The sequence below is a fragment of the Hylobates moloch genome, unplaced genomic scaffold, assembly GCF_009828535.3.
Source record: "Hylobates moloch isolate HMO894 unplaced genomic scaffold, HMol_V3 SCAFFOLD_12, whole genome shotgun sequence".
Lineage (NCBI taxonomy): Eukaryota > Metazoa > Chordata > Mammalia > Primates > Hylobatidae > Hylobates > Hylobates moloch.
Window position 1 is genome coordinate 105,309,793 of NW_026652287.1, and position 13,693 is coordinate 105,323,485.

Here is a 13,693-nt window from a genome sequence, read left to right on the forward strand (position 1 = left end):
AGGCAAAGGAGAAGCAAAGTCACACCTTACATGGCAGCAGGCAAGAAGGTGTGTGCAGGGCAACTCCTCTTTATAAAAGCATCAGATCTTGTGAGACTGTCACAAGAACAGCAAGGAAAAGACCTGCCCCCATGACTCAGTTACCTTCCACTGAGTCCTTCCCACAACATGATACGTGGGAATTATGGGAGCTACAATTCAAGAAGAAATATAGGTGGGGGCACAGCCAAACCACATCAGCCTCCAAAAGTGCTGGGATTACAGGCATGATTACAGGATTAAGGCCTGGCATTATCACTTCTTTAGTGATAAAAGGCTATAGGAAGAAGATACATTAATCTTGAATGTTTATGGACCAGACACCATAGCATAGATACAAAACAAAAATTGTGTACTTAAATATGAGAAGGACTATATGAGAAACTTCAACACATGTCTTAGAATTTGATCAGGAAGACAAAATAGAGTATAATAAATTATTTTAAGTATGGTGTCAAGGTAGATTATTTATAGATTTATCTACACACTTCTGTCTGTAATATATTCTACCCACGGAAAATTTAAAGACCCAGATTTTCTTCTGTGTACACAAGGCCCCTCCTTTATTAGATCTGTAAATCATTGAGTTCCCTTGGTCCTGGGTCTTGTTCCCTCTCTGTAACTTGATTGTTCCTGTTTAGTTTAAGCGCTGCTGAGTCTCGTGGACTTAAATATCTTTATTGTGGTGCCCCAATTCCTTCTCTGGGCTTCAGGCTGGCAAAGGTAACTGCCTGTGTAACATTCCCACTTGGAAATTGTGTCCAGCCTTAACGTGTCTTGATTTCCCTCCTCCTTCTTGTTCACTCTGGGAAAAGATAGAAACTTTCCCAAGTTCTTGATTCTAGAAAGAGATGTCATTATTGAGCCTCCACTCCCAATTCTATTGCATAACTGATTATACTTCCAATGTAGAGAATGAATCTGCCCACTTCTCTCCATTTTGCTGTCCCTTGAGTCTTGGCCTTTGGTGATAGTCACTTCTCCTTATTCCACCTTTACTCCCCACAGTCCATTCTGCAGCCTGCCAACATCTACATAAGCCCAGCAATGCCTTCTCTCTCTCTGAGATATAATCTAAACTTGTATGGGACTTTCTCTAGCTGTGGCCCTTGCCTTTCTCTATGTTCAGGTCACGGGACGGGCTAGGGTCTTCCCAATCTCTGGGGTGAGGTTTCCAATCTGCCTCAGCCTCTGCCTATGCATTGGAGTGCCTCCCCTCCCTTAACCTCATCTTGGGGCCTAGAACTATAGTCTTTCCTTGATCCAATGCTGACTGCACTTCATTGTTCTTACCTGTTTGCTCATGTGGCCTCCCTGCTACCTGGGAAAAGGCCCCACAGGCCAGGGTTATGCCCTTGCTGGGTCTGGGTCCCACTTACATCCCTGGCCTAGAGCCTGGCACTTGGAGCGAACCCAGAGTTAATCATTGTTGATGGTGACACTGCTGCATTTCCTCTCTTATTGTGTTAGGATAGCTCAAGGAGCAGTTCTTCCCTTTGCATGTGTACCTGTGTGCAGCATTCTGCGAGCTGTCTGGCAATTCTGCTTTTGAATATTTAACCTAAACATACACATGCAGAAAGGCAGGCATGTATGAAAGCAAGAGTGGCCATTATAGGGCTGATGTGAGGGTGAAATTTGGAAAAGTCCTAAATATTCAGAAACAGTAAACTCTTTAAAGCTGGGACTATTAATAAACTACAGTCCATTCATCAAATTCAGCTATTACAGTGATTACAGCTATTACAAAAATTGTTTATTAGCATTGGGAGATACTTTGTGGTGCTAATTTCAAAAGAGTGTTTACATTATAATCGCATTTTTCTAGAAACACATTATGGTGATTAGTGAACATGTGTGTATTGACACAGGAAGATTTCTCTCTCTTCTTGTTGTTTTTTGTTTGTTTGTTTTAACAAAGATTTCTCAAAGGACATGCAGTTACCTGTCAATAATAATGGGGATATGTTCTGAAATGTGTCATTAGGTGACTTTGTTGTGTGAACATCACCGGCGTGCTCGCACAAACCTACATGGTTATCGTCTAATACACATACAAGTTATGTGGTACAGCCTCTTGCTGCCAGGCTGCAAACCTACGCAGCATGTTATTGTAGTGAATACTATAGGCAACTATAACACAATGGTGAGAATTTGTATATGTAAATATATCTAAACATAGAAAAGGTGTGGTAAAAATATGGTATAAAAGATAAAAAATGGCCCACCCCGTATAGGGTAGCTGCATTGTAATCATATGGGACCACTATCATATATGCGGTCTGTCACTGACCAAAACGTCATTACGGGGCACATGACGGTAGGCACAAAATAGTAACAGTGGCTGTCTTTTAAGATGTTGGATTATTTATTATTTTTACTTTTAGCTATCTGCATCTTTGACTTTTTATGCAATGAACCTAAAATTTGTGTGATTTATACATCATGGTGGCTATAGTTAATAATCTCTTATATGCTTGAAAATTGCTAAGTAAAATATTCCCACCACAAAAAAGTATGTGAATGCATATGTTAATTACCTCAATTTAGCCATTCTATAGTGGGATATATTTCTAAATATATTGTACATGACAAATATATACAGTTTGTATTTGTTAATTAAAAAATAAATTAACTTTAAATTTTGTGTGATTAAAAAACAACTTCATAGGCCGGGCGTGGTAGCTCATGCCTGTAATCCCAGCACTTTGGGAGGCCGAGGCAGGCGGATCACCTGAGGCCAGGAGTTTGAGACCAGCCTGACCAACACGGAGAAACCCTGTCTCTACTAGAAATACAAAACTAGCCGGACATGGTGGCACATGCCTATAATCCCAGCTACTCAGGAGGCTGAGGCAGGAGAATCACTTGAACCCAGGAGGCGGAGGTTGCAGTGAGCCGAGATCATGCCATTGCACTCCAGCCTGGGCAACAAGAGCAAAACTCTGTCTCGAAAGAAAGAAAGAGAGAGAGAGAGAGAAAGAGAGAGAGAGAGAAAGAAAGAAAACAGAAACAAACAAAAAAACGCATCATTTTGAAATATATTCTTATAGGAAGCTGCAGAATAGTACAGAGTACCTTGTGTGCCCTTCATCCAGCTTTTCCGGAAAGTGACATCTTTCACAAGGAGAACTTTGACATTGATACGTATTGTTACTTAGACTGTAGACCTTATTTAGCATTTTTAAGTCTCCATTTGTGTGTGTATCGTTCTGTGAAACTTTTTTTTTTTTTTTTTTTAAGACAGAGTCTCTCTCCATTGCCCAGGCTGGAGTGCAGTGGTGGGATCTCAGCTCACTGCAACCTCCATTCCCTGGGTTCAAACAGTTCTCGTGCCTCAGCCTCCCAAGTAGCTTGGACTACAGGTGCGTGCCACCACGCCCAGCTAATTTTTTGTATTTTTAGTAGAGACAGGATTTCACCATGTTAACCAGGCTGGTCTTGATCTCCTGACCTCAAGTGATCCACCCACCTCGGCCTCCCAAAGTGCTGGGATTACAGAAGTGAGCCACCACACCTGGCCTCATTCTATGAAACTTTTTACCTTTTTTTTTTTTTCTCACATAGGGTTTTACTCTGTCACTCAGGCTGGATTGCAGTGGTGTGATCTTGGCTCACTGCAGCCTCCGCTCTCAGGCTTCAGCAGTCTTCCCGCCTCAGCCTCCCAGGTAGCTGGGACTATAGGTGTGCACCACCACACCTGGCTAATTTTTGTATTTTTTGTAGAGACGGAGTCTTGCCATGTTGCCTAGGCTTGTCTTGATCTTCTGGGCTCAAGCAATCCGCCTGTCTCAGCTGCCCAAAGTTTACAGGCGTGAGCCACCACGCCTGGCCTCAAGCTTCTGTTCATCTTAAGCCAACAATTTTGTGGAAATTGGTTACAAGGGCCACAAGACACTGAGCCGCTTCCGGCCGGCAGCTTGCTGGTCCTGGCAGCCTCTGCGAGTGCTGTGGCTCTGATTTCATCTTGGGGCCTAGTGTTAGGCACAGCCTGGCCTGGAGGGTGGCTCACCTCATGGGCTGACGGAGCCAGACCCTTGCCCTGCCAGCTGTCCAAGGGGCCCTTGCAGCTACAGGTAGGACCCCCACACCCACCTTCATTTTGCTTTTTTTCCCCACTCATCCATGGAGACTTCCAAGCTGCTTTTTATCTTCCCTGTCTTCCTCATATTTTCCTTTTGTGTCTTAAATGCTGTTGGAGTGGAGCAGACACCCCAGTGTGTGACCTGTGCCAGAAGCCTGGAGCTTTGTTGGCATGGCCCGTATTCGGCATGGAGGCAGGGCCCGGGGAGGCAGCAAGGTGTGGAGCCACCCGAGGATAGAGAAGCGTCTGGAGGTGGGGTGTTGCGGGGCCGGGGAGCTGGAAGGTGTTCCACGAGACTGACAGACGTCACAAGGTCTGTGGTGAGTGTCTGGAGATTTTTTAAATTTCTCTTGTTGCCCAGGCTGGAGTGCAATGGCACGGTCTCAGCTCACTGCAACCTCTGCCTCCTGGGTTCAAGCGATTCTCCTGCCTCAGCCTCCTGAGTAGCTGGGATTACAGACATGCACCACCACGCCCGGCTAATTTTGCATTTTTAGTAGAGAAGGGGTTTCACCGTTTTGGTCAGGCTGGTCTTCAACTCCTGACCTCAGGTGATCCACCCGCCTCGGCCTTCCAGAGTGCTGGGATTACAGGTGTGAGTTACCACGCCTGGCTGAGATTTTAATCTCGGAAGGGATTTCTGGAGATTGTGGAGGAATTTGGGCTTTCTCCTAAGGGCAGCGAGAAGCTGGCACTCCACGGGGTTCTGTGACACAAGCTTCATTCTGTGGTGTCCCTGCGGCTTCCTAGGAGAGAGGAGAGAAGTCAAAGGCAGGACCCCATCGAACCCACTGTGGGAACCCCCACAAGAAACAGTGGCTGAGCCCGGCACGGGGCAGGCTTGTGGAGCGGCGCATGGTGCCTGGGAGACGGGGACACTGGCTTTTTGGCTGAATTTGAGGAGAGCACGCAGGAGGGGTCAGGAAGGACTTCCCCTGTCCCTGCTCAGCCCCATGTTCTCAGTACACGTGTGAGCATCAGTGTCACGGCTTCCAGGCAGAGGAGTGCGTACGTGAGGGTCTGCGGTGCGCTCAGTACAGAGTGGGGTGTGGGTTTCTGGCTCAGGAGCCTCCCAGCATTGTCACTTCTCCTCTGTCTCTGGTCCTCCCACCTCCCTCATTGTAGGGGTGACCCCAACAGTCTCCCCATCTAAGGATCCTCAACGTGGGCCTCTTCTTTCCATGTAGGGTCACATATTCACAGGTTGTAGGGATTAGGATGTGGCCATCATTCAACCCACTACAGTCACAGTAAAAAAAAAAAAAAACATTGCAAAGCCCTGATCAGCATGCAAAGGGACAGGCAGAACAGGGAGGGGACACAGGACGCAGGTTTGGTGGCATCAGGGTGAGCTTCTTCTCCTTGTGCAGGGGAGGCAAGAGTGTTCAGCATTTGCTGTTAGTGTGTTCTGACTGGCCTCTGAGTTCTTCGCGTTCAGGAAGAGAAGGTGGTGAAAATAAACAGGGCTGGGCGCTCTGCGGCTGCAGTTTTTCTTCACATGTGCTGATGTGTGAGGTTGGCCTCAGGCTGAAGAGTCCTGTGCCTGACACAGCCTTGCCTGCAAGGTTCTTCCTCCCTGTAAAGCAGTTTCTCAGCTCAGCACAGTCAGCATTTGGGGCCAGATCATCCTCTAGGGCTGCCCCGTGGGCTGTAGAATGTTTTACACCTTCCTATCCTCTGCCCACCAGACGGCAGCCAGTAGCTGTCCCCTTCTACACCTCCTCCCCACTCCAGTCCCACCAAACTCCTGAAACTGTCTTCAAACGTGGCCAAGTATTCCCTGAAAGCAAAACTGCCCCCAGTTGAGGACCACTGCTGTGAAGAAATGGCCCACTTTTCTTGAAATTCCTGAAGGCCTGTTTCTTTAAGTAAGCCTGGCGTTCACTGTGTGCGGGTCCTTGAGACCATTCTCAGGTTGACCAGATGGACTCAGAACTCTGAAAAGCTCTTATATTCAGTTACAGTTTAGTACATTGAAAGGATACAGATTAAAATTATAAGGCTAGGCATGGTGGCTCACGCCTATAATCCCAACACTTTGGGAGGCTGGGGTGGGCAAATCGCCCAAGGTCAGGAGTTCGAGCCCAGCCTGGCCGACATGGTGAAACCCTGTCTTTACTAAAAATACAAAAATCAGCCAGGTATGGTGGCGTGCACTTGTAGTCCCAGTTACTTGGGAGGCTGAGACAGGAGAATCGCTTGAACCCAGGAGACTGAGGTTGCAGTGACCCAAGATCGCGCCACTACACTCTAGCCCGGGCAAGAGAGCAAGACTCCGTCTCAAAAAAAAAAAAAAAAAAAATTTACGGTGGGCAAAGGCACAAAAGCTGGAGTCCAGGAGAGACCAGGACCAGCATTCAGCTCATTCAGCTCCCAGTAGAGTGACGTAGACAGTGCTTAATTCTCCAAATGACCATGTGGACCAGGAAGCTAACCCAAGCCTTGGTGCTTAGGTTTTTTATTGAGGGATCTGTTCTGTAGGCATGGAGCCTATATAAATTACTTTGGCTACTCAGGCCCTCCAGAGATCCCACTAATACACCATGGCCCAGTGCCCCTGACAGGCAAAGACATTTTATCAGGCAGGATATCCCAAGGGCTCAGAGGTTACAGCCAGTCAAGGATCAGACCTTTCTTTTTTTTTGAGACAGTCTTGCTCTGTCGCCCAGGCTGGAGTGCAGTGGCATGATCTCGGCTCACTGCAAGCTCCGCCTCCCGGGTTCACACTATTCTGCCTCAGCCTCCCGAGTAGCTGGGACTACAGGCACCCTCCACCACGCCAGCTAATTTTTTTGTATTTTTTAGTAGAGACGGGGTTTCACCATGTTAGCCAGGATGGTCTCTATCTCCTGACCTTGTGATCCGCCCACCTCAACCTCCCAAAGTGCTGGGATTACGGGCGTGAGCCACCGCGCCCGGCCTGTGTTCCGTTTCTTTTGTGTGTGTTGGTGCCTTGTCTGTCCTTCCCCGGTACTGAGGTCGCATGCGGTTCTTTGCATTGTGTTGTCTTTGTCTTCTGTTTCAGCACTGAATGTGCTGTTCACTTCTCTCTCTCTCTTTCTACTTGTTCTCGGAGGACTTGAGTGCTTGGTTTGCCTGAAGAATGTTATGTGTCTGTTCAGAAGAGAGATTAGGACCTGCCACGAAGGTCATACCTAGGGGGGAGAGTATTCCTGCAGAATTCAGCGTCGGAAAGGAGGCCTCAGGCACCAGAAGTGTTTGAGAGCGGGAGAGTTCTCAGCAGAGTTTGCCTGGGAAACGAGAGCATCGCTGGGGTGAAGTGTTGAGGCTGCTGCGAGGTGGCCCATGCTTAGGCTCTGTGTTCCTGGCCAGAATGGGTCCCCAGCACCACAACATCTGCAGGAGGTGATGCTGGTGGAAGAAGTTTCCCAAGCCTTTGAAGGGAAAGGTGAGAACTGCCTAAAAAATATGGCATTTCTGCAATGCATGGCTTGATACTTGATATTCCAGGGAAATTTTTTTTTTTTCTGAGAATATGGGGCAAGAAAAATGCCAGCGTTCAAACCTGGGAGAATGATAAGTGTTCAGCATCTGCAGGGGCTGCCTTTATCTGCTTTTCTAGCCCAAATGGGAGTTGTTTCGCTTTTTTTTGTTTTTGAGACAGGGTCTTGCTCCATTGCCCAGGCTGGAGTCCAGCGGTGTGATCTCAGCTCACTGCAACCTTGACCTCTAGGGCTCATGCGATCCTCTCATCTCAGCCCCTACCCCTACCAGTCGCTGGGGCCTCAGACCATGCCCGGCTAACGTTTTGTGTTTTGAGACAATGTCTCACCCTGTCGCCCAGGCTGGAGTGCAGTGGTGCAATCTTGGCTCACTAAAACTTCCGCCCCCCAGGTTCAAGGCACTCTCCTGCCTCAACCTCCTGGGTAGCTGGGATTACAGGTTTGTATTTTTAGTAGAGACGGGGTTTAAACATCTTGGCCAGGCTGATCTTGAACTCCTGACCTTGTGATCTGCCTGCCTCAGTCTCCCAAAGTGCTGGGATTACAGGTGTGAGCCACTGCGCCTGGCTGGCTAACATTTTTATAGAGAGGGGGGTCTCACTCTGTTGCCTAGACTGGTCTTGAACTCTTGGACTCAAGCAGTCTGCCTGCTTCAGCCTCCCAAAGTGTTGGGATTCCTGGCATGAGCCACCATGCTGACCTTTGGGGTCAGAGTTCAAGGCTCTTCATGAAAAGAGAGCATTGTGCAAATGAAAGGCACCATCGGGTTGAGCGAGCGTAGTCATATGAGCAAAGGCAGAGATACAGGATGCATTTCTGGAATGTTCAGTGGTCTCAAGTAACCTGTTGGTGCCTGCAGAGGGTGTGCTTCAGTGCCGATGTGGCGATGGGAGTCACATGTGTGGAAGGGTTTGGTGCCACATTCAAGAGGGTTTTTGCCAAACTCTCAGTAGGACAGTGATGTGACTGCTGCAAGGGGATTAGACAAGCAGAAGATATGAAGGGTTTGGTGACTGAGTTCAGTAGAGAGGGTGACAGGCGTGCACTGGCAGTAGCCAGCATCCTGGCACTTCCAGCTGAGACCGAGGGAGGGCATCCCTGGACAACATCCCCTCCCAGAGCCGAGGGAAGTTCCCTGCGCTGCCCTGCTGGGGAGTGTCACATCCTCCTGTCCCCACGCCCCCATCATCATCATTTCTGAAAACAGCTTATGATCCATTGTGATATGCTAAATGTACAATTACTTAGACACCTGGCCTCCACCTCCCTTCCTTAGTCACGGAACGATAGGAAAAATGCCCCTCCTTGCCCTTGACTGTTGAGGGGGCTGCTGCGTGTCTAGGCTCACAGCTGAAACGCCCAGCATGTGACTGGGCACATCCCCTGAGTCTGAGGTAGCCCAGGTCTGTACCCAGGCATGAGGCCCATTCCTGCACCTGGGAAGCCCTGCTTGTCGCTGGCCAGCCCCGCGTTCTCTAGGGTGGGTGTTGGCCCTGCAGGTGTGCGGGAGCCGAGGGGCTGAATCTCTGCTTGTTTTCCACCCCAGACTGGTCTCCTGAGGACCTCTGCCCTCTACACAGCAGCCTCTTCAGGTGCAGGGAGGAAATGGAAGCACGTTCTACACCGGTTCCACCCCAGGTGAGTCAGGGGTCTTTGCTCTAAGTGCATTGGTCTCCACAGATGTAAAATGGGTCCAGGAATAGCACCCGCCCCTGCAGGCTGTCACACAGGAGTGCTCCGCACTGCTGGCCAGTGCTTCCCAGTGAAACGCTCCAGCTCCCTGCAGTAAAGTGCGGCACCCGTCACAAGCATGGACGAGCCTAGAGCTCCCTGGACTAGACCCAACGCAAGTCTCCCATGACTGTTCCACCAGGCCAGGTCTATGCTTCCAACATTTTGCTTGTGGTTGCTCCTCAGGCCCTTGAGGGTGGATGGAGCTGAGCCCCACACCCTGACAGCCACACTGGGCCCTCAATCCTCATGGACAGCCCTGGCTGGGGCAGTGTCCCCTTAAAGCACTGTAGTTACCTACCTGCAGAATCCCCTGTAAATGGTGAGGGCCCTCTCTTCCTGGCTTGCAGACAGCCATTGTCCCACTGTGTCCTTACGTAGTGAGGAGAGAGAGAGAGAGGGAGAGAGAGAGAGAGAGGGAGAGAGAGAGAGAGAGAGAGCACGCATGCCCTCCAGTGTCTTTTCCTCTTCTTATTTTATTTTTTGACATAGGATCTCCCTCTATTGCCCAGGCTGGAGTGCAGTGGCGTGATCTTGGCTCACAGCAGCCTTGAACTCCTGGGCTCAAGCGATCCTCCCACCTCAGCCTCAGTAGTCCTCAGTAGCTGGGACTACAGGCATGCACCAGCATGCTTGACTAATTTATTATATTTTTAGTGGGGACAGGATTTTGCCATGTTGCTCAGGCTGGTCTCAAACTCCTGGACTCAAGAGATGCTTCAGCCTCGGCCTCCCAAAGTGCTGGAATCACAGGCATGAGCCACCATGCCCAGCCTCTTCCTCTTCTTATAAGGACTCTAGTCCTATTGGATTAGGGTCCCACCCTTATGACCTCATTTAATCTTCTGTTTTTTGTTGTTTTTTTTTTTTTGAGACGGAGTCTCACTCTGTTGCCCAGGTTGGAGTGCAGTGGCACAATCTCGGCTCACTGCAACTCCGCCTCCTGGTTTCAAGCAATTCTCCTGCCTCAGCCTCCCAAGTAGCTGGGATTACAGGTGTCTGCCACCACACCTAGCTAATTTTTTGTAGATATGGGGTTTCACCATGTTGGCCAGGCTGGTTTTGAACTCCTGACCTCAAGTGATCCACCCACTTCGGCGTCCCAAAGTATTGGGATTACAGGTGTGAACCACCACGCCTGGCCCCCAATCATCTTCTTAAACAGTTCTTAAACAGTTAACCTTAATCACCTTCTTTTTTTTTTTTTTTTTTTTTTTTCTTGAGATGGAGTCTCACTCTGTCACCCAGGCTGGAGTACAATGGCGCAATCTCAGCTCACTACAACCTCTACCTCCCAGGTTCAAGCAATTCTCCTGCCACAGCCAGGAAGAGTAGCTGGGATTACAGGCATGTGCCACCATGCCCGGCTAATTTTTGTAGTTTTAGTAGAGACAGGGTTTCACCATGTTGGCCAGGCTGGTCTCGAACTCCTGACCTCGTGATCTGCCTGCCTTGGCCTCCCAAAGTTCTGGGATTACAGGCGTGAGCCACCGTGCCCAGCCAATCACCTTCTTAAACAGTCACTTTGGGAGTTAGGGTTCAACATGTGAATTTGGGGAACACAGTTCATTCTATAGCATTAGCCTTTTGAAAACACACCACAGCCCTGATTTGTCCGACAGGCTGCAGTTTTCCCACCCCTGATTTAGAGTGTCTTTCTTACCTCATTTCGAATCTGTGATTTTGTAGAGAGGCAGTGGGTGAGGATCTCCTAGTGGAGTTCCTGTCATTTCCAATCCAGAAATCAGGACCACTGCTGTGACTGGCAAGAGGTGAGATGCCCAGAAAAGGAACAGTACAGACTACATACATGGAGCTGTCCCAGTCCGTTCGGGTTGCTATAATAAGATACCTTAGAGTGAGCAATTTACAAACAACAGAATTTACTGCTCACAGTTCTGGAGGCTGGTAAGTAGTCCCAAGATCAATGTGTCAACAGAGTTGGTCTGGTTGGGGCCTGCTGTCTCATAGATGGCACCTTTTACGTATCCTTATATGGTAGAAGGTGAACACAGGCTCCCTCAAGCCTCTTTTATGAGGACATTAATTGCCTTGTAAAGACCCCACCTCTTAACACTATCTCACTGGGTATTAGGTTCCAATGTATGAATTTTATGGGGGGACACCAACATTTAGGCCTTAGCAGGTACCTCCATGAGGGCGTGAGGACCTGGGGTCTCTGAGCAGTAACAAGTGCCCTGTTTCAGGCATCTGTGTGCTTCGAGGATGTGGCTATGGCATTCACACAGGAGGAGTGGGAACAGCTGGACCTGGCCCAGAGGACACTGTACCGAGAGGTGACACTGGAGACCTGGGAGCATATTGTCTCCCTGGGTAAGGGGCTGTGCCCATGGAAGGAGGTTCTACCCCCAGGACTCAAAGCTGTACCAAGTTCTGAAGGGTGTTCTAGGATGGGCTGGAAGATACTGGAAGCAGGTCCCAGGGGTTGCCCCTCATTCTACCTCTGGGACAGGTTTGTGACTTGTAGTCCTAACAGTGGGGAGTTTCCTCGGGACGGCACTAGGGGCTGAAGCTTGGACCCAGCACACGGTTCTTGGTTTCTGAGCAGAGGAGCAAGTCATTTTTCCATCTTTGACCAGGGCTTTTCCTTTCCAAATCTGATGTGATCTCTCAGCTGGAGCAAGAAGAGGGCCTGTGCAGGGCAGAGCAGGTGGCCCCCCGAGGTAAGAGCAGACCTTGTGCTGAGCAGCTCAGCATTTAATAAGCTTGGACAGAGAGCTCTCCGCAGGGCCCCAGGGGCCAAGGAGGGAGCCTGGTTTGGAGGAAGCTTCCTTGGGTGCTCTCTGCAGCAGTTCACCCATTCAAAGGAGTTCACCGATTCGAAGTATGCAGTTCATGGCTTCCAGTGTCTTCCCTGAGTGTGGAACCCTCACCACAATCAGTTCTAGAACATGTTCATCATCCTAACCATTTAGGCCTCTTTACTTGATTTGTTTTGTTTTTAATTAATATATTTATTTATGTATATTTTGAGATACGGTCTCACTCTGTTGCCCAGGCTGGAGTGCAGTGGCGCTGTCTTGGCTCACTATAGTCCCCACCTCCCCGGCTCAAGCAATTCTCATGCGTCAGCCTCCCTAGTAGCTTGGACTACAGGTGCACACCGCCACACCTGGCTAATTTTTTTGTTTTTGTTTTTTGAGACGGAGTTTCGCTCTTGTTGCCCAGGCTGGAGTGCAATGGCACAATCTCAGCTCGCCACAATCTCCACCTCCCAGGTTCAAGTGATTCTCCTGCCTCAGCCTCCCAAGTAGCTGGGATTACAGGCATGTGCCACCACGCCCGGCTGATTTTTTTTTTTTTTTTTTTGAGACGGAGTCTCGCTCTGTCACCCAGGCTGGAGTGCAGTGGCCCCATCTCAGCTCACTGCAAGCTCCGCCTCCTGGGTTCACGCCATTCTCCTGCCTCAGCCTCCCGAGCAGCTGGGACTACAGGCGCCCGCTACCACGCCCGGCTAATTTTTTGTATTTTTAGTAGAGACAGGGTTTCACCGTGTTAGCCAGGATGGTCTTGATCTCCTGACCTCGTGATCCGCCTGCCTCGGCCTCCCAAAGTGCAGGGATTACAGGTGTGAGCCACTGTGCCTGGCTGGGGTTGAGAATTTCTGTGAGATTCAGGGCAAGCAAATTGATACTGAAGCAATGACCATCAAGCTATGGGATCCCCTCAGTGGAAGTCTGAGATGTAGAATGTCTCCTGAAGCTTGTGGATGCCAAAGGTCTTCAGGCAGTCAAATAAATCGAGTAAGAGAAGGTAAGTCAAATGCATGAGATACATTATCTTTTGCCCTTACAGGCTAACTTTAAGGAGAATTTTGCATAAGAAAAGAGGGTTTAAGTCACCTGAAACATGCGTCAGTTCGCCCTGGACGAGCGGCCGCTGCCAGTTGCATCACAGATGGGGATCAGGGACTAAAACCGAAAATAGAGAAAAGAGTCTTTTCCCCTCCTGGGCAGGGTAGCTATCCGCATTTATGCCTTGGCCCTCAGGCAGCACCAGAGGGTGGCCCTGGCCAGCTGCCCTCAGTTACCAAGGAGCTAGTAGGAAACGGCAGCTGAAAGATTTTCTGAAAAAGAGAAAAAGAAAAGGACTAAGGTCCTTCAACCGATCTGGGTGGTGGCGGTCAGGCACTTCCACACGGAAATCTTTCCGTTTCACCAGATAGTGGCTCCTGCCAGAAACCTACAGTTGCTTCCATGCTTAGGTGCTGTCCACCAAGGGTCCGTAAGTTGGAAAGGGAAAAAGAGAGAGAGAAAAGGGTTCCCCTATATGGAAAAGGGAAAACAAAAAGAGAAGAGAAAGAAAGCCCAAACTTCGAGCCTACCTCCTGGCTGGCTCAGCAAATATGTTACCA

At 49.3% G+C, this 13,693-nt stretch overlaps 1 protein-coding gene across 13 annotated transcripts in view; it reads left to right on the forward strand.

Annotated features, from left to right (window-relative positions):
* Positions 1 to 13,693, forward strand: part of ZNF544 (zinc finger protein 544) — a 39,826-nt gene that overhangs the window by 4,368 nt on the left and 21,765 nt on the right. For 3 of the 13 annotated variants that reach the window (XM_058425808.1, XM_058425806.1, XM_058425799.1), the window contains exons 3-5: positions 9,134 to 9,225; positions 11,526 to 11,652; positions 11,919 to 12,002. In XM_058425808.1, the coding sequence (XP_058281791.1) occupies positions 9,193 to 9,225; positions 11,526 to 11,652; positions 11,919 to 12,002 (244 nt within the window). In that variant the 5' untranslated portion in view covers positions 9,134 to 9,192. Of the gene's footprint in view, positions 1 to 7,038; positions 7,533 to 9,133; positions 11,227 to 11,525; positions 11,653 to 11,918; positions 12,015 to 12,482; positions 12,619 to 13,693 lie in introns of those variants that run through there. The other 10 variants (XM_032171455.2, XM_058425800.1, XM_058425803.1 and 7 more) reach the window with 10 other exon arrangements.